A 21,474-nucleotide genomic window follows, 5' to 3' on the forward strand; every position below is an offset into this window, starting at 1 on the left:
ATCTTTGGTAAATTCAAGGTTTTTCCATATTTTTTTTCTTTTATGAAGCAAAGTACATAATTGTGTTTTCATATGGGAGGGGGGGGTTCAGACCCCTCAGACCTCTCCCCTGGCTTTGCCACTGTTTATAGTGTTTTTTAAGAAATCATAAGAATTATAATCCTCTCTATATTACCTCTGAGTAATGTGACTGAGAGAGGCGCCAAAACTATTTATGATCACACACAGTGGCATAAGTTGATATTATGAAGCCATATCGATATTCCAAAAATTTAGTAACTTCGGTGATCTGTTTTTGTTTTCACTCTTTGACCTCACATCTCCTGTTTCAATACATAGGGATATAACAGATGGTTACTAGCCTCTAAGAGCCCAGTAAGAATATAGCCTCTTGACATGCCATGATAAACATTAAAATTGGTCGTGGTGAAAATTAATTCAAGTGTAGGCATAGGCAGATTTATAGGAGGGGCACAGGGGCATATGCCCCCCAGATGCATAAACAATACACAAGATTTTTAATACGGTTATCATTGCATTCGTTTTCTTATGTTATTACGGAGCCTCAATCATTTAACTTCATATTGATAACTTTCATATTAAAGTAAAGAAAATAATTCGTGCAGTAAATGTTGTATCTTGTTCTTAATCTCAAATATGAGAATACTGTTTGCCTGTTAGACCCTTGTGCCCCTCCCCCCCAGAAAATAATCCTGGATCCGCCCTTGAGTGTTAGGGTGACTACTGTAACATAATGTAAACAAGCCACAATGTTATTTGATTAAATAATTCAAAATTAACAATGGTAGTGAGGAGGCAAGAATGGTAGTGGGGGATGCAGAATGGAAAGACAGAAGGGGAGTCGTGTATGGAGAGAAGGAGGAGGTACACGTGTTTTAGAAAAAGATTGGGAGAAAAACTAAAGTTGTGGTGTATTGAGAGAGCGGAGGAAGAGATACGGCAGAATTCAAGATCGGCAGAAAGAAGAAAAGGACGCAGAGAAAAAAGAGGCACCTATGAGAGGGAAAGAGACCGGAGGAAAGGAATACGGCAGAACTCAAGATCCCCACTGGTGCAGTTCATGGCAGTGGCTCAGTGAGTGGTAGTACGGGTAGTACTAATGGTATTGTAATAGTCATGGCGGCTTGTTGATGTTGTTTTCTGCTCCCGAGTTTCATATTATAGAGCTTGTTTATGAAGTGTAATAAAATTATTTGTTAAGTTAGTAGTGGATAATTGAAAACGTTACACTACCAAGTTATTACTATGTAGTACTTATGAATGTCCAGATCAGTACTGTTAAGTGCAAGTCTCCATGTAATAATCTTCACTAAAGCTTCTTATTCCCATTCCTAAACAGTGATCAGTTTGGGCCCTAAACTAAAGAAAGTTACACGGTAACATGAAAAATAACTCTCATTTGATGTAAAATTTTAGGTTTTCCTGGCGTATAGATTGAAGGAAAATTTCTCGGGATTCCCACCGGGTGTGGTACTGGGTTAATTCTCAGTGCCCAAAGTTTTTTTTTAAATCACACATAATTTATTTTTATAAAATATGATACCTATAAGCTCAAAACAATAAACACAATTCAAACTGGCTGAATAATAAGGAAACCTTATACCTACTAAGTATGTGCTCCGAAATGTACGCTAAAATTAACCCAGTACCACACCCGGTGGGAATCCCGAGAAATTTTTCTTCAACTCTCATTTGATTTATGAAACTTCAAAATTGGTATCGAAGATGAGTTATTGTTAAGCAGTGAGAAATCCATAAGGGGTTCCAAATATCTTTGCCATATAGCAGGGGAGGGGGAGGCTAAAGCAACCAGGTAGGGTCCCCTTCGTTCAAGGCCAGAAAATGGTGGGCTCTGGAGATGGGGTCAGGGTAGTACAAAGAATAAGACATGGAGCAAACTTGGTGTTGCCAAAAGTTTATAGGCACATCTACTTATTTAACCCGTCAGTACCCAAAGTTTTTTTTTTTTAATCACACATAATTCATTTTTATAAAATATGATACCTATGAGCTCAACACAATAAACACAATTCAAACTGGCTGAGTAAAGAGGAAACCTTATACTAAGTATGTGCTCCGAAATGTACGCTAAAATTCACATACTATGTGCATTGCAAAAGTATTGGCTCTGGACTGCACTGGGTGCCATATGGCACCCATGGGCGTTGACGGGTTAGGTAAACATATGAACCACAAGTTCCACATGATATCTTCCCAAGCAGCAATCAGTATCCCAACAACATCCAGACAACATTGTCGCCATTAACATATGACATCTGTGCAACATCCATGTTAATTCCTATTAACACCGTATGGATATCTGTCAAATATTCAAAGGACTCGCCAAGCTACGTAGCAGCAATATCCAATGAGGGCCATATTACAACATCTCTTAGATATCTTCAGGGCTGAATTTACTGTAAGGCAAAATAGGCATGTGCCTAGGGACATCCCAGTCCAAGGGGTATCTTCTGTTAGGCAACCGGCAATGTGATCTGTAGTGGAGGCACCTCGAAGGGCACCACCATCAGCAGGCTTATGATGTGGGTTCCGTCTGCCTGCAGGTGCCCTCTTTGCTAGGGCTAATGTTCTAGTTAGGATTATAGCAGAACTTGAACTGCGATGCCACATTTAATGAATTTTCCGAAAAGAAGACAAGAAGGAAACTTTTGAAGTAGTTCTCGTTGCTTGAGGCAGGTCCCTCTATGTCTTCATTTATGTTTTTAATCTGCACTTCAATTTCTCTGATAGACATCGCAGGAAGATATGCAGTTGGCCATATTTGTATTTTAGAGGCATTGTTCAATTGAAAATGCCATTCATACCACTGCTCTTCATGCATTTTAAAATTAGTTACATAATTTATACTATATTTTAGGGTATTCATAAAGTGTTTTAGTTGCATAAAAGTGAAACTGTTTCATATAGTTTTACCCCAAGCTGTTTTTTAAATTGAATTGTCTATGTTTTCCCTACGTAAATATTCAAGCATGAACTTATGCTGTCAGCCATAAATCTGTTTATTCCTTTTTTCCAAACCATTACCTCATGCGATTGGATATGCCTTATCATAAAAATCGGGGAGGGGGCTCAAGTTCTCACGTGAGAAGGGGCGCTCAATGGAGGTCGAGGTGCCTAAAGCGTAACTTTGGGTGAATCCGGCCCTGAATATCTTCACAGCATCTAATGAGTAGATAATGGGTGTGCTTATTGTGTTTTGGCTATCCCCACTCATACAAACAAAACATCTGTGCTCTTCAACTCCATACAGAACGTATGCTAACTATGGATACCATTTCAAATAACACTTTTTCATGTAACAGATATTACATGGATATCTATGTAATGTTATTTTTACAACTCGTCGTCGATGTTAAAAATAGGATATCTATGTAATGTTATTTTTACAACTCGTCGTCGATGTTAAAAATAGGATATCTAAGTAGGATTGTCAAAATATCCATCACGTAAAAACAGCCTGTTGTGGATATACATATCACCCTTATTTAGATGTCCATTGGATGTCGCCTGCTGCTTGGGTTAGGTTTTGCACCATTACTTATTACACATGATTTGGAGAGGAGGAAGGATAATCCCCACTCAGTGGCCTAGGAAATGTTTGGCTACCTGGCTGAAACTGGGTTATAAGGCATACCTTGGCAATGGGTTTTGATGGGAAAACTGCAAATGACTCTTACAGCTAGTTGATGAAAGTTACCTATAATGGCAGGGGTCTAAGAGTGACTAAGTTTCTTAGACATTAAGAAACACCTGTTTTCATCTTATGAGGAAAGTCATATACATACAAAGGAACTTGCCCTCCACTCACTCCAACTTATTAGGTTCTGCCCCCAACCCAAAAAGATGATTGGAATAGGGTGGTTTCCTATTATTTTTTTATTGCCTAAATCGAAAGATGATTACTCCTGGAGTACGTATTTCACGCTTTTAGATTTTTAAATGACGACATCTATTTTTGGCGATTAAATGAAAAGTGAAAAATTTCAAGCGCGCGAAAACGCGATGCACAGTAGGAATGATGGGAAAAGTCCGTGCGACGCATTTCTGGTTCCCCCTCCCGCCTTGTGAGGTGACCTTGATCGAGGCTCTGCGCGCTGATAGGACGCAGGATGCTAGTGGGTAGCTGAGTACCTTGCTGGCTGGTAGCACTTGGCTTAAAAAAGGTTTATTAATACCTTATCAAATGAAGAAAACTTTCCGACCTTAGCCAGTTTTAATAGGTGATTATTAAGACATGTTTCCCTGAGCTCTGTGCCTCATGCATGCATTGGTAACCTAGGACGATGTATAACTCCTATCCTCTCGTGTAGAAACTAGGTCCCTGTGACGTCACGTGGAGTGGAATCGCATGGGCGCCAATCTGGCCTTTTTCAAATGAGGATAAAATTTGACCCTTGCCATTCGTCTAAACAGGTATTTCAAAAACCAAATAATTTGTGTGTTATGAATACACTAATGGTGGGTAACGAATCGCAATCAATGCCTTTCGTTTTCTTTGATGAAGGAAACTACCCTATTCAGTGTAGTTGCTCTTTGGGTACATTCAACTACTGACGCATACCAATGCATGAATGCTCAAACTTTACTATCCATCAATGAAGAATTTAACTGTGATTCAGTATCAAACAAGGAGTCAAGTAGAGTGAGATTAATTACAGATTAGGTTTAAATAAAGGATTTGGGATTCGAAAATTACAATCAGAAGTGCCATGCTTCACCTGTTGATAAGTTTTTTAACCAACTGTGTTGCTCAGACTCTAAGATTTTTTACTGAGGAATCATAAAATGTATATTGATTTCAATTTTTAATCTCCCATGGATAGAAGTAAGATTCAATAAAAAATTAAATGCTCAAGAGGGAAAATGCTACTCTGATCAGATTTTTTCTGCAAATATCGCTGACCTTAAAGATTGACCTAACATCCTGGAGAGAACTTTTCAGCGAACAATTCACTGCTGCATGTGGGCAAAATGTCCAATGGCACTTGAGAAAAGAGTGAATCATCTGAAATTGTAAAATGTTTGATTTACGTTCAGTAAGTAATATCTCACCTGGCATGTATATAATAAAAGTGCCAAATTTTATTGACATAGATACACTACCTACAATTCATAATGCATATTATGATAAGTCATTTTTCTACAGACAGTCATTTTCCGTCATCTTCATGGATTCAAGTGGTTTGTTTGCCTTTGGTATTTGAAGCTATCATTTCCACTCAGTCGAGTCATGATTCTCTGTGCGCCTGTCACTTCTGCCACCAAATCGGAAAATCTTGCCCTGGGTGCCCTTGCAGATGACCACTTTCGCGTCTTGAGAACGGCAGGCCCTGCATTACTGCTGAGTCCGAAGCGAGGTTCCAGCATGTCCTTGATCTCCGTCAGGGATGTCGAAATTCTCTGCAGAGTTAGCACCATGTCAATGTCCGGCATAGTGTCATTGGCGGAGTTAAAGAGATAGTTTGGAAGTCCATCAGAAGTTTGAGTTTTTGCCCTTCTCCTGTCACCTTCCCTCCTCCTCAAGGCGATTGCCACTAAGTCTTCGAGGAGACGACGGGGAAGATGGCGGCCTGCCCGGTGAGCTGGGGCATTGGCCGAGTCACTTGGCCGCACAACCACCATAGTGTCGATAGCCCGGCGCTTGGAAAGCCACTTGATCAAACCTCCAGGAAGCCATTTTGACCTGATGACCGCAGACACGCCTCGTTCCAAATGTGCCACGAACTCTGCCTGCTTCAGCAACCTTCGAGCCTCTCCTTCAGAACGAAGGGCCTGTGTGTCACTAACAGCTAGACCCACCATCAAGTTCACCAGCACGATTGAGGCAAGGATGACGAAACACACAAATATGACACGACTGGTCATTGGAAGAGTGTACTTATTTTTTTCCTCAAACAGGTCTTGGTACTCAAACTCTCCCATCATCATCACCATGGTTTTGACGAAAGCCCGCCACGGATTGCCGAAATTCTGGGGTTGAGACCTGTGGAACTGCACAAAGAAGCTGAATGCAAAGCCAATGACCAAACAGCCAAATGCAAGCAGGACTTTGATGACATTCTTCAAGACCGCATAGAAGAGGAGACCGTGGGAGCCCCAGGTGGGAAAACGGCCTATCAAGAGCATCAGCTCAGCCCATGCCAATAGGATGGTGACGGAAGTCAGGTGGATAACCTCAGACGACGTGTAGTGGTCTGTCACACCTATGCGATCATCCAGCGAATTACCTGTGGCATCAGTCGCTGGCCTTTCATCCATGTGTGCTGCAATGTGTCCCCTGGCACCTTCCTGTGCCAAGTATATAGCCAGCATGGCAGACACGAGGTTCATCCACATCTCAAACTGCTTCAGGTAGTACTTGGGGAACGCGCAGCATTGTCCAAACACATTAAGCAGGACGACGACCGACGAAGCCATCAGGAGTGGTCGCGTTATTTTAATCAAGCCCACGACCACATAAATCCTCGACTCCGGAATGTTGGCGCCTGGTCCTTCGGTTGCACCTGTGTTGTTGAGGTAGTAGGCAAAGGCGTCTTCTGTGTGGATGAGCGAGATATATACTGACAGGGATAGGGCGAAGAGTAAGTAAACGGAGACCAGGAGGTAAAAGAAAAGTCGGAGTCGTCGCCACTTGAGCACAATGAACGCCTCGACGACGGGGTGGCTTAGCAAAGTCCGCCTGATTTCGTCCGTCGGCGACTCCGCTTCCAGCAAGGCCCTCATCACTCCCGTCTGTCTCTCCTTCCCATGCGGGGCCAGGACCCTGAAGTCCAGCTGTATCGCGAAGGACCTCTGCTCCACCGTTGCCGCATTCGGCTTGATCCTAGAGTCAAGCACGCGGCAGAGGAATGGCGCAGGACGGGGAAGGTAGAGGAACACGGCGTCTAGCGCGGAAATGCCGCTGTCGGTGACTGCACCCAAGTCCGCCCCGGAGTCTATGAGTAGCGAAGTGCTGGAGTGACAACCGGCGTAAGCCGCCATGTGGATCGGGGTGCAGCCCTTGTCATTGGTCACGTTGGCGTACTGGTGCCGCCTGTAATCGTCCACTGCGGACTTGAGTATGGCACTCAGGACGTCGCACGATGCTAGTTCAGCAGCCAGGTGAATAGCTGTCATCCAGTTGCCCTCCTCGGATGCCTGCACCGGGTTCGCTCCGTGTTTCAAGAGCAACTCAGCCGCCCTGACCGAGTGCTGTGTGGCCGCCACGTGCAGTGGGCTGTGTCCCGTCTTTTCACATATGGTGTCCACCCTGGCGCCGTAGCTCAAGAGTGCTTCGACCACCTCCTCGTACCGCTCCACCTCCTGCTTCTCCTTCAACTGCCCTCCGCTCCCGGCAAGCAGCAGTGGAGTCATGCCGCTCTCGTCCGCGGGGTCTACTTCTGCCCCGGCTTCCAACAGTCTCTGCACGCACTCTGGGCTGTTGGACTTGACTGCCTGGTGCAGTGGAGTTCGCCCCCAGCATTCCGGAAATGGTAGCTGGAAACAAGGCCAAAATATTTCAATCTACGTCTGAAAAATCACTTTCACCATAATCACAAGAAATGGACAAGTGACAGCCTTTCATTTGATAGCAGCTGATGCGCAAAAGAAATATGAGGATGGCAATCGTATGATGATACGCAGTGAGTTAGAGTCACGAATTTCTGTACCTTCAATTCGACTCATTAATTCATCAAGGTATTACATTACACTAGTCAAGGTAGGTTTAAACGAAGGAATTTGCGAATTGAACCACTATGTCACTCCTCCCACTTCAATCTTCCCTCTTCATTGTAGGCAGTACTTCGGTACGCACATTAACCTGGAAATTTACTTTAAAGATTCATTGGATAAATTTTAAAAACATTCGTATTATGCTCTTGTATACTTATGTAATTGTTTAATTAACTACTCTTTCACTGTTACAATCATTATGACAGGCGTTAAAGGTAGGTCTCTTTGAAATTTATCTATTGCTGTCGCAACCACGAGCTGAGTAACTCCGTATCACTTTTTTGTGGACACGGTTAATGCCGCAATTCTTCTCAATGACTTTCAAACTCACTTTAAAAATTATATGTTTCAAACCTTGGTCAAAAGTTTGTTAGTAAGCAAAATCAGACCAAAGGGGTTGAAATTGAGTAGGATTTTCTGACCTCAGAAAAACCGCGTTATCTCCATTAGTTTACAAGTTAATGAATTTCAAACCAAAATAAAATTTCTAAGTTAATTACGAACAACTTTTATCCGAAAAAATTTTTACTGCCAATTTATATTTCAAAGCGTGGAAAAAACATAGATTTTCGGATTCCAATATCTAGGGGGAGGCTAACTATGTTGGAATTAACGACACAGACTTCCTTTTAAAAGGAATAGGAATAGGCTATTAAATATCCGCAGCTTTAATTTGATTCATTTTTTGTGCGAACTACCCTTATTACAGGGGGAGGCTAACTATGTGTCAAAAATAGTAGTTGGACTAATAAAAAAATCGAAAACCCCATGTTATATGAAAAAAAACATCCATATAAAGCTCATGCTACAAAGGGTCTACAAAATAATAGGTAATGTCCATCTCCAGCGACCTTTCATTATTATTAAAGTATCTTACCGATTAACGTATGTTTCCATGGAGTATTTAAGAAGTATTCTGGTAGCCTCACCTTCCTTCATGTTCCCTCTTCAATTCACTGTAAGACCTACTCCCTTTAATTCTATCTAAAAACCCTATTCTCTTCCTTCCTCTTCCTCGTTTAGCTGACATTCTACCCTCGAAAACTGTTTCAACATCCCCTCCCTGCAAAGTACTCGCTCCATCCATACTTTCTGTCTCCTCCGTATCTCAATTAAAAAACATGCCTCTCCTCACCCACCATGTCCAGCACTTCGTTGTTCCTCCTTCTCTCCGTCCACTTCACGTTCTCCATCCTTCGCCACACCCACATCTGAAAGACCTCCTGTCTTTCCTCGTCCTCCTTCCAAAATGTTCATGTCTCCGTACCGCTTGCACTACACTCCGCATCAGACTCTTCACTAACCTTGTCATTAAACTCTTCCATAATGACCCTCTCATAAGCTCCTCCCTGTTCAGCTGTGCTTTCCAGTTTTCCAGTTCCAAATACCTGCTCCTGGCGATCAAGGGGAAGTGGGTGCGGAGGCATAAGAATGCAGTTTGGAGTGAGAAGTACTACACTTTGTCCCATCACAACTCTCTCTCCCTCCAACACCTCATTCTGCTATGTCTTTCCCCTCCTTGAATTCCAATGGCTCGCCCCTACCAGCTATCACACCACTTGGCTTTGTCTCCAACCCAGGAGATAGAGGAGAGGAAACCCGGCGGTACGCTGTTCTCCCCCAACCCCAGCTTGGATGACGAGACGTTTTCCAGAGGTTCCAGTCAACACGGGCGCCTACCGGAAGTTTTTTACCGATGCAGCTAAGTTGGACGTCGCTGTATTTCCCCCACTCCTTTGCAAAATCCCTCCTCCACTCTGACACTGTTTGGGGGTTGGCCAGCTCTCTTTCCTCTCGGCGGTCGCAGCGAACACATCGGTCGACTGAGAGAGTGATTTCTTAAAAATCATTTTTGGTGCTGGCAGGCAAACACAGCTTTGTAACTAGTTTTTGGTAATGTTTTTATGAGATTATTAGTTATCATCGTTGCTTTCTGTAATAATTTTTATTTTGAATATTTCTACTTGGAATACATTTTGATTGAAAATGACTCGTAATTTTGTGACAATTGTTTCTTTGACTGCTGATTATTCTTTTTTGTGGAGTCTTTCTCTTATCCAGCTAGTGACAGACAATCGGAGTTCCCTGTGTCTGGGGCTTACGCAGTTGTGCCGACTTACAAAAAATATTGGGGGGGGGGGGGCCAAACCGGGGATCTTGCCCACGGAAAATTTGTAAGTAGTGAGTTTTAAGTTTTTTTAAGCATTTTAGAAGAGTCATACGGTCAACATTAGAACCCTGATAACTCGAATCTCGATATCTGGACACTCAAGGGAAAATCGACAAGCCTGACATAGTTTTCCTCACCCCCATAACGAATTTTTGAGGGGGCTCGGGCCCCCTCAGGCCCCATGGAGTCGGCGCCACTGTTCAGAGGCTGATCAAGACATAAATTTGCGGGGGAGGGGAATTAATGAACTCTTGCAATACACATTTGGGGCTAAATGACGCGTTTTGGGGACTTAAGGCAGGGCCGGCTCAAGGCAAAATACTTACCCGGGCAAGCTGCTGTTGTGTCGCCCTCCCACCGGGGGGGTTTGCTATGAAATACCCCCCAATTAAATCGTCCGGGTGTACAATCAATATAAAGTCTGGGTGTGTTTTGCGTTAGGCTAAACTTTAAGGTTTATAAAAATAAATTTACACAAGAAAATTGTATGCAAACAATTAAATTAATAAAATCGGAAAACAATTTTTTTGCTGCTTTGGCGTTAGGTCACCCACCTATATACGTCGCCCGGGTTGCCTGGCCCTTAAGCTGGCCCTGACTTTAGGTGACTAATTTTTATAGTTATCCATTAATTATATATTTATTTCCTGAGGGAGCGGATATGCATGAAGGTAAATATGTAGATAATGATGGATTTCAGAGTGTTGAAATATCAGTCCCTCAAGGGGAAAAAATCCTTTTGGATGTGGAAGAGTGGGGGAAATTTTCCCTTCGAGTTAGTGTCTTCAATTGCAGTATATTGTAATGCGACATATATTTTTTGATTGTATGATGCTGAAAGTTATATTCATCGTTGGTTATTGGCAAATATTATGATAAGTAACCACCTATATCAAAAAAATAAAGTGTCAAGAAAGTAGATACCTCTTCAGTGACCTATTCAACAGATTATTATTATTACAGTATGCTACCGATTAAGGTAGGTTTCCATGGAGTACTAAAGAAGTGATCTGGGAGCCTCTCTTTCCTTCCAGCGCTACCTTCTTCAATTCACTGTAAGGCCCACTCCCTTTCAATCTATCTAAAAATCCTGTTTTTTTCCTTCCCCTCCCTCGTTTCCCTAACATTCTACCCTCTAACACCATTTTCCACATCCCCTCCCCGCTAAGTATTCGCTCCATCCATACATTGTCTCCTCCGTACCTAATCTAAAAGCTGCCTCTCCTCGCCAACCATATCCAGCACTTCGTCGTTCCTTTCCCTCTCCGTCCATTTCACCTTCTCCATTCTTCTCGATACACACATCTCGAATGCCTCCAATCTTCTCTCGTCTTCTTTCCTCAATGTCCACGTCTCCGCACCGTAGAGCGCTACACTCCAGATCAAACTCTTTGCTAACCTTTTATTTCAATTCTTACATAACGATCCTCTCAGAGGCTCCTTCCTATTCATGAACGCCTCCTTTGTTAATGCAATTCTCTTCCTAATTTCCTCACTACTGTATCCGTTTTCCTCTAACGTACTGCCTAAATAGTTGAACTGCTCAACCTGCTCAAGTTTTTCACCACCCACCTTTATCTTAAGTCTCACATTCCTCGCTCGTGTTGCTTTACAAAACCGCACAAGATGTATCGTGGGAAATCGCCACGAGAAAAACCATGACAGCAATACCTACTTCCAGACCCAGTGTTTCCAGGGGGATCATTCCCTTTCTGAGCTCCGAAGACTGCTTCCTCGAATCATTGACGACCGTCGGCAGGGTGTTCACGTGGTACTCCGAGTTGGGCGAGGCCCCTGCTTTGAGCAACAGCAACAAGCACTCGTCGCTGCCGGCTGACGCGGCCATGTGCAGGGGCGTGCGACCCAGCTTGTCCGCCGCCGACGGGTCCGCCCCTGCCTTCAGCAGCATGTTGACGATGTTCTCGTCCCCGAAGGACGATGCGATGTGCAGGACGGTGACTCCCATGGGCACGCTGCGCGCGTTCACGTCCGATCCGTCGTGCAGCGCCCGCCTAACGTCCTCCGCCTCCCTCCTGGCCACCCCAGAGAACAAGGTGAAGTTCTCGCCCGACGTGGAGTCGACCGAGTTGAGCTCCACTCCGGGGTTCACGTCCTGCAAAGGGTAAGCATATATCCATTACGAAAACTACAAATGGTAAATCTCACACTCATTCCTTCCTCAACATAATTCGGATGCATAATGATAAGAGTTAAAGCCATCGATGGTTATTTCCAGATTTTATGAAAAGTAACTGCAACGGAAAAAGAGCTGTCGGTGGTTGGGTGGCCCCGGCCGGTGGCGTAGTCCGGACCCCCCGCACCTCCCCCCACCCTCCGAAATATAAAAACATAATTATTTTCCTTCATAAAAGAATGCAAAATATTGAAAAATCGTGAATTTAGGAAGTATTTATACGAAGTTTTTTCGATTATGAAAAGTGATAAAATTAGTTTAAAACCCATAAATTAGTTTCAAGTTGGTCTTCATTTCTTTTCTTCCACTGTCGATCCAATGGCGTAGTGTTTTTACATTTTGGCGGGGTTTGGTCCCCCAAAAATGTAAAAACACAATCACTTTGCTAACTAAAAGAAAACAAAACATCGAAAAATCATGAATTTACAAAAGATTTCTTTGGAAAATGAAGTTTTTTCGCTTATGAAAATCGTTAAAATCAGTTTAAAACCCTCTCTTTAGTGCCCTGTTTTTAAAAAAATCCCCCCCCCCCCGGTTTTGGACCCCCCCGAACGAAATTTCTGGCTATGCCACTGGCCTCGGGCTAGTAGTATCCTCAACAGATGAATCGCTAGTACTTGCGTAGAGGGAAAAAAATTCGGGTATTGTATGGGTAAGGTTATGTTCATTTTTATCATTGCAGCTGTTGTATTTCATGATTAGGAAAGAACTGATGAGAGGATTGTTTCTTAAGAGCTTAGAGAACTGGCTGGTGAAGAGTCTGATGTGATGTTGATACATACGGCTGCAGTAATTTTCCACACTCTTTTATTTGCTCAACCGGTTACAACGTTTAAACTTCATTATCAAGAGCTGTCGGAATAAAGAGAAGCTAACCTAATATATGTATATTGCTGGAATGTGTCGGTGGGGTAACTTTTTTTTATTAAACTATAACCCACCTACACTTCCCAGCAATATATATAGCTGCTCTTCAATCAGACAGCTCTTGATAATGACGTTTAAACGTTGTGACCGGTTGAGCAATTAAAATAGTGCGGGAAATTACTGCAACCGTTTGTATCATTATTATCGATGAATTTTCACAAAATGAACTCCTCAGCAATCGATCTGAGTCTGATGTGGAGTGCAGTACTAGCAGTGGCGCAGCGAGGCTTTGGGGGTTAAACCCCCCCCCCCCCCAGAGCTCAGAGAAATTTTTAAGTTTAATCCATTATACTTATTTGGTTGAGTATTACTTATAGAATAGTGTAAGGATTAATCAAATATCCATCAGAAGGCCGTAAAACTCGCCATTTTGAACCATTATTCTTAAAAAAATTTCTATACGAGGACCCCCGCAACTCCTGCTTACCCTGGCGGGTATGCAATACCCCAACACCTCTAAGTATTATTTGTGCCTAAAACCCCCCCTAGCCTTAATTCTTCGCTGCGCCCCCGAGTACTAGGTACGGAAACATGAACATTTACGAACGAGGGGGAGAAAAAACTGAGAGATGTGGGTGAGGAGAAGAATGGAGACGGTGACGTGGGCTGAGAGGAGGAGGACAACGAAGGTGCTGGACATGGCGGGTTAGGGGAGGCAGTTTCTGGTTGAGATTCGGGGGAGACAGAAGGTATGGATGGAGAGAGTACTTAGCGGGGAGGGGATGTTGAAAACAGTGTTAAAGGGTAGAATGCTAAGTAAACGAGGGAGATTAAGGAAGAGATTAGGATTTATTGATGGATTGAAAGGTAGAATGCCACATGGTAAACTATAGAGAATTCAATATGGAAGGGGAGATCGGTCAGGGTAGTCTGCAAAATGGTCCGTGTAAGCCTACCTTAACCAGTAGAGTACTTCATTAATAATCTCGTGCGTGAATCTGAATTTACACTAATATAATCATTGATTTCAAGTTATATTCGTAAGAGCTTGAGAAATTATTTCAATCTTTATTCGAATATCAGTGAGCATTTTAGAGCCTTATCGTCCTAATGTTCGTGATAATTTACCGAAACGCTTTAGTTTTTGGCAGTATCTTCCTCATGGTGGCAGGGTCGTCAGAAGAAATAACGCCGTCTATCCCCTTTGTTTCCCATGCATTCAAGTGTGAAACTCCGTTTTCATTTAGAAAGTGCTATATTTAAACTGTAAGTTCTCTTCCATTCCATTCCTAAATCAACCCGTTACCAGGGGCGGATCCAGGATTTCTTTCTGGGGGAGGGCACAAGCAAGGCCGTATCCAGGATTTTGTTCTGGGGGGCACACAAGGATATCTCGTAATACAAAACGAACGCGATGATAATGGGAGTGTATTAAAAATCTTGCATAAGTTTTAAGAGTCTGGGGGGGGGGGGGGGCACGTGCCCCCGTGTCCCCCCCTGGATCCGCCTATGCCCGTTACCTATTATTGATGACAACGAACATAAATTTTAGCTTTATTTTAAGCTTGAATCGAGAAGCCAATGAAATATTTCTAAAGAACCTTTCGAATATTCTCATTTTATCTCGGTTGATGTAAAAATTTTCCGAAAATATTTTGGCAATCAATGGATCAAATGAGTAGTATTTTATTTTGTGCCTGGGTGTGTAAGCATAGGCGAATTTAGTGGGGGACTCGCGCAGGGGCGCAGCCAAGAATTAAGGCTGGGGGGGGGCCTGACCGTTTGCCTGGTTTAGGTGCAACTGATACCGGGGTGTGTGGGGGTATGGAATACCCGCCAGGATAAGCGGTTGGTGCGAGATTAATAAATTGCGGAATTTTAGGATAAATGGTTCATAATGGTGAGTTTTACGGCTTTCTGAGGGAAATTTTATTAATCCTTACACTATTCTATTAGTAATATCAATCCAATTAAGTAAAATGGATTAAAATTAAAGATTTCTCTGAGCTCTGGGGGGGGGGTTTAACCCCCAAACCCCCCCTCCTCGCTGCGCCACTGGACTCGCGTGCCCCCACCAGACGCTCAAAAAATAGATAAAATTTTTTACATGGTTATCATTACCTTCGTTTTGTTTTGTGCATTACGGAGGTTCAATCATTTATTTTCATTTTAACATCTTATATATATAAAAGAAAGTCGAAAATCGTGTTAGTTAGAACACTTATAACTCGAGAACGGCTGCACCGATTTCAATGAGATTTGGTTCTTTGGATTCGTCTCAGGCGGGGTTAACATATAGGCTATTAAAAAAAAGGATAATTATACAAAAAAAATTCATCTCTTTCCTATGGGCATGCTTTTAGGAGTTATAGTAACACAACAATTGATAAGTCGGTCAAAACTACAAATTAAATAATTTGTTTTGTTTTTACCACTTAAATAACTGAATTTAGTAACAATATAACATTTTAATTACTAAATATATTCAAAATATTAATTAAATTGAAATTACATTTTTTAAATTTAATTAGAGCCGATTGTAAGCCCAGCCGTGGCCCAGCTCGAGTTGACACTTCACTACCGTGTTTGTAAACAAATCTCCAAGCAATTGTTGACAAACGGTAATGTCCGTGTACCTGTCGAGGAATCGAGTAGTTTTAACTCATTTCCTTGGAATGATTGCAAATTAGTTTCAGCGGGAGGTGAGCTCATCGACAAAGAGTTCCAGAATATGATTGATCACCAAAAGAATCAAAGATGGTTGATTTAGCGAGCAAGAACGAAGATGTGGATGACAAAAACAAGGTAAATTCAAATAGTTCGTACTCTGCATGGATTCGAATCTTTTAAATGTGTAACAAACGAAGACGAAATCACCAACTATCTATCTGAATATTTTAAGTCCTTGGACGTACCTGGCTTACCAAGGCACGATTTACAGAGAAATGTAGTTTCTGTGCTCATGATCTTTCGAAGCCTAAATCAACCATAACTATCCAACGGAACGTGTTTGATCATTAAAAAAATTGGTGATGAATGTGATTCACGCAACTTTACTCAAAGGAAAATTCAAAGGTGAGGAAGTCCTCATTCCGTAGATTCCATGATCTCAACTCATATGCCCTTTTGAGCTTAAACGTATTCAATTTACAATTCGTGTTGCATTCGTGATAACGATTAAAAAATCGCATGGTCATTCTTTCAGTTTTTGTGTTGTTTATGCTCATGTGCTTATGAAAACCCATGATTTTCTCATGGTCAATTTAGCGTGCTATGTTCACGAGTTGATAAACCATCCTCTGTATTTCTTCCTTCGCTTCAAGTGCGTAGCTAGGATAGGGGGTTTTGGGCGCAGCTAATACTACGGGTCTGTAGGGTATAAAAAACTCGCTAAGGTAAGCGGGAAGTGTGGGGGCACTTCCCCCAGACATTTTTAAGATAAATGGTTCAAAATAGTGGGTTTTGTGGCTGTGTGAAAAGTTAAATATGTTTTGTTTGTTAGTCATCCGTCCCCCTAATTTTAATAACAAAATCTTTCATAAAAAATTCTCTAACCTCTGGGGGGGGGGGGTTATCCCCCAAAACCTCCCCTCGCTGCGTCACTGCTTTGCTTCGCTATATTTATTTAGCTTCATTGGCTTCATCTTGCGCCTGATAACAAAACAAAAACTGTTGTTTATCAGAAGGTGCTTGACGCAAGACATTACACCCGAATGTGTAGGGCTCACCGTGGTGCGTTTACGCATGCAGTACGTTTACGCAGTGCATTTTTTCCAAACAGAGGTACTAAAACTCGCGCGCCTTAAGTCATTTAATGCTTAGGGGCTTTTCTTGCACGATTTTGAGCATCAGTCAAGCGTCGGTCTGGGGTTGTGTCAACCTGCCCCCTGAATGGGCCAAGTGTATGCAACAGACTTGGACCTAAAAACATTTTTTTACAGCTAATAACGCAAATAGCCAACAACTGAATGCATATAATTTTTATGTCATGAACTGCTTTATTAAACCACAATGCCCAAAATTTCTTAAGCTAAAACGTAAGAAAAGTTGTTGAAAAAAATCCGCGTAAATGTGCTATGTAGATTCAATAAAGAAAATGTCTTTCTGACAAGCAATTTTGGTACTCATTTACGTAGTTTTACTGAGTTTGTATCCTTACTTTATTACAATTAATTAAACATGATTAAAAACGATACAGCCGCTCTTGATTTATAAATGGTGTAAGTAAACTGTAAGTTCATTGATTGTTAGGCGGTACGAAGTTCGCCGGGTCAGCTAGTCTTTCATAAAAATTAGTAGAATATTTCGTAAAGTAATTGTTGTATGCTGTTTTTAATCTCAATATGAGGAGACCGTTTGCCTATCAGGCCCTGATGCCCCTCTCCAGAAAAAATCCTGGAATCGCCCTCGCGTGTAAACACTGCATATTATACCTGCTTATCAGGGTCGTATCCAGTGTATTTAGGCCCCTAGATTCAACCCCTGCCAACTACAAAGCCTATTTGGTTATAAATTGATTTAAAGGTACTCGCTCAAGTGTTTACACCACCTAAGCTTTTTTATCCATGACGTTTTAAAATGGTTTAATTTGTTTTATATTTAGATTTTTGTGGTGCGAGCCTCAACATGAGTGCTGATGTAGCCTATACTTCATTGTGTACCTTGCGTTAGTTTAGAGATTGCCATACATGGCGCCAAAGTGTTCACTTTTAATGATCTTCAAGGCAATTGCCTATTATTACCAATTGTCAATATTAATATTTTGGAAATGTGTCAAATGAATCATCCAAAGTTCCAAGTCCATTCCGAAATGAATTCCTAAAATATACTATTGCTCCATTACGACTTGAGAATGGTAATTGGTGAGTATGTTGTTATTTTTAATGCTAATTTCAAAATATTCAGTCCACTATGTAGTTATCATTAATATATATGTAATTTATTCCTGATGTCAAATGTGTTTATTTAAAGAATTGCGATGAGAGTATTAGAGATCACAGGATAAAATTTAGCGGATAAAATGCTAAATAATTGCGTTCGACCCACTGATAGGTATAATGAAATAGAAAAACAATTAATTCTTTATAGGTACATTTGATGTATTCCTCAGATGAATCCATTTCTATTCAAGGAAGTACTATGAAGTATTAGGCATTGGAGAAAATAGTAAGGTGGGCAAAGAATTATACCAACTGTATCAGTCCCGCTGATTTTGGCATAAAAAAACATTTAGTCCCCTCTATTACGGCCATTATCAAGTTGGAGGTAGTGCTCATATGCTATAGAATTAAAATATTGTGCTACCTTATGCGAAATAAGCCTATTAGGAAGCAAAATAGTCAACCTAATTTGTATTTTTGCTATTCAAATGAAGACCATGCTCTTTCGGTAGTGCGTATCTACTCCTAGGAATTTCTACCTCGGAAAGTAACAATTAGGAAATTAATGAAAGTATTTCATTTTTTTTAGATATTTTGGCATTGCAGACAGCCGGAGACTAACTTCGTTTTACATTCCGTTCCAGCGGCGTAACTATGGAGGGGGGATATATCCCCCCAATGCCTCAGAGAATTTCATAATATTACTAATATTTTCCCTGTTGTGATTATTTCCCGCGGAATTACGAGTGAAACCAAAATTTAAAGTGCCAATATTACGTAAAATGTATTTCCAGGCATGTCATTTTTCAAAAAATTTCCAAGGAATTCCAACTTAGAATATGCTTTGAGATGGGAGCCCTCAGGTTCTCCCATCCCAAAACATGTTTTAAATTACGCCAATGTTCCGTTCCTTTTCCACCCTGAGTGCCCTAATTGAATTGTAACTGTGCTTTAAATTCCGTTTTACACGGAGTACGGAATTGCGCAGGTTAGAACTGCAATAATTTCTAAAATTGCGTGGAATTGCGCGAACGCATGAACGAAATTAGAACAGGGGCTATTTTGCCATCTCACGTCCACGCATTCTCGCATAAGTTCTAGCAATTCACCGCTTTACACGACGCAATTTTGACTGCGCCTTCGTACACATTGCACGATTGTGCAAGTACGTGCCCCGTGTAAAACGGCCTTAACACATGTGATATTCACCTTTATGTTAGACGCAAATACTTAATATTGACGGTGAGATCATGCAGTTGGAATGCATCTCGGAACGGAACTTTAAAACGCTCCAGTCTTGATATGCTCACGATAATACATTCTATACAATACTAATAGCATCTCTAATTCTATATAACATACAAGATTGAAACGGATAGTAAAGATTTTCATATAATATTTCCTCTATTGAATGACTTGCAGTCTATTCATATATCAGTCCGATCATTCAATTCGGTACGTTGCTCGAACTCCCTGAAAAAAAATTTGGCTTTACTTTATAATCGCGATAAAAATGTTGAAATTGCTTTCAACTAAAGCAATGGGTTTTAAACTTCGCAGAATTTAACCAATAACGTTACATTGTAATTATTTTTCCCATGGCCTTTTTCGTTACTTAGTTATTCTTATCCATACTCCAGCTTAAAAGATTTGAAAGCCGACAGTTTGAAACCCCAGATCCTAAATCCGGCACTGATGGTCTAAATGAACATTATTTTAGATGTGCAAGGGGGATGAGTTTTTGGTGTAGTTTATTTGGAAAACAAACCACCGAAAAAATCTGATCGATTACATAAAATTTGATTCTGACGCAGCCGAATCGCGTTTGAGAATTTCGGCTGTACTTAATCGAAAATTTCCTATTCATGGTGAAACAAAACACAGTACTATTCCACAAAATTTTATTTTAACAGTCTACCAGTCAAATAAACGTTTGTGTAATAGTACTGTGTTTTGTTTCACCATGAATATTTCATCGTTCCACCAAGTAACTCCCAAATCAGAAAATTTCCTATTTCACAAGGGCGGCCCTCGTCTTTTTTCTGTTTTCGATGGGAGAAATTGAGATAAAAGTTTAAAAAAACAACTTTTGACGATAAATGTTACCGCACACAATGGATTCTTAGTCAGCGTCTTAAGTTTGAATTGTCAAAAATTCTTTATGGTAAGTTCATCCTCACCTCAACCACAATATCCCCATAGTTTCGAAAAAAAAAATTCCATACGACTGAGTCACAATTCGTCACTTCTGTCTTTCGCGGTCAGAATCATATAATGTTATCTTCAGGATAGAGTTTCTTAAAAGAGAAGTGCCCTTTTAGGCCAAGTAATTGATTATGTTATTGAGTTTCATGATAGATTTAATAACCTCACAGATTATCTTTCATCGTGAGAAGATTTCTTATGGTATTTTAACGAAATACTAGTTAAAAGCGCCCGCAATCCAAGGGAAGGTCTGGCCAGGTCGGCTGGTCAGCGATCGCAGAGGGCTGGGCTTAGGGGGGCCCACAATGCTCGCGTCGATCTTGAAGCGTATACGAAATGTCTAATAAAAATAGATTCAGAATACTTTAACGAAAGTTTTTTTTTGCAATTACATATATAGTAATTCACTTTCATTGGTTTCTTTTATTTGTAACGTACTAAGTGTAAAAAGGTCATTTGAAAAATAAATAAAATGAAGTTGCACGAAGATAAAAGAGAACCCTGATGCTCTTTAGAAAGCGTTATTCGGAAAGGTTTGTTGGAGGAAGTTTAGATTTCAGTGCAGTTTCGAGGAAAAAAATTCACCAAATGTATAATGCAATCACAATGCATTATTTAATTTTATTAGCTGTGAAATTCCCACTTGTCATTATATTTTTTCTGAAGATATTGATATTTTTTAAGTTAATACAGTTTTTAAGAGCCACTGAATCCCACTGTAAGGAGGGCCCGATCATGAGACCTTGCTGAGGGCCCCTATCACCTCAAACCACCCCTGCACAACACCGAGGAATTATATTGAGGATTACTTTTCGAAAATCGCTTGGTGCCACCGTGGTTCCCATCCTTACCTCATTCTCGGTGACCGATCTACTCGTTCTGATCATCTTGAACATTCCAGGCTTCCCGAACGATATTCTGTCAGCGTTCACGTGCACCATGTCCAGCGCGATGTCATCGCTCATTTTGAACTTAGGGTTCCTTTTCACATCTCGGCGATGGGAGGGTATGTCTCCAGGACTCGTGGGTTGACTGTTGCTGAAAGACAACATACGCCCTCCTCAGTTTGGGCGCTTCCAGTCTTGCGAGAAGAAAGCTATTACAGCACTAACCGAGTCCCAGAGTTACACTGGTGTCGTCGTCGGTCGCGCAAGGATGTGGTTGTGGTCAGGAAATAAGGTAACTGCTAGCGCGATAAAACCTTTTTGGAAGCGTTTCTCCCTACTCATTCGTTGAAACTACGAATTTCGATACAAGTCCTTGATGGTCAGGGCTATCCAATTCATTTTTTTTCCTCAAGGCGAGGATTATATTTCTCATAGAGCGAGAAGACGTTTCGATTTTGGGAAAAAGTGGCTCCTGATTCCGTGCTCGCGAAGTCCTAGAAAAATTGCAAATTTATT

At 41.4% G+C, this 21,474-nt stretch overlaps 1 protein-coding gene across 1 annotated transcript; it reads right to left on the reverse strand.

The window, feature by feature from the left end:
- Positions 1-5,102: 5,102 nt before the first annotated feature.
- On the reverse strand, positions 5,103-21,203 carry LOC124155665 (transient receptor potential channel pyrexia-like). Its single transcript, XM_046529679.1, has 3 exons — positions 20,923-21,203; positions 11,601-12,038; positions 5,103-7,518 (listed from the first exon to the last, which is right to left on the reverse strand). The coding sequence occupies exons 1-3, from the start codon at positions 21,121-21,123 to the stop codon at positions 5,209-5,211; spliced, it is 2,949 nt and encodes a 982-aa protein (XP_046385635.1). The 5' UTR covers positions 21,124-21,203; the 3' UTR covers positions 5,103-5,208.
- Positions 21,204-21,474: the final 271 nt, after the last annotated feature.

The sequence above is a fragment of the Ischnura elegans genome, chromosome 3 (assembly GCF_921293095.1).
Source record: "Ischnura elegans chromosome 3, ioIscEleg1.1, whole genome shotgun sequence".
Lineage (NCBI taxonomy): Eukaryota > Metazoa > Arthropoda > Insecta > Odonata > Coenagrionidae > Ischnura > Ischnura elegans.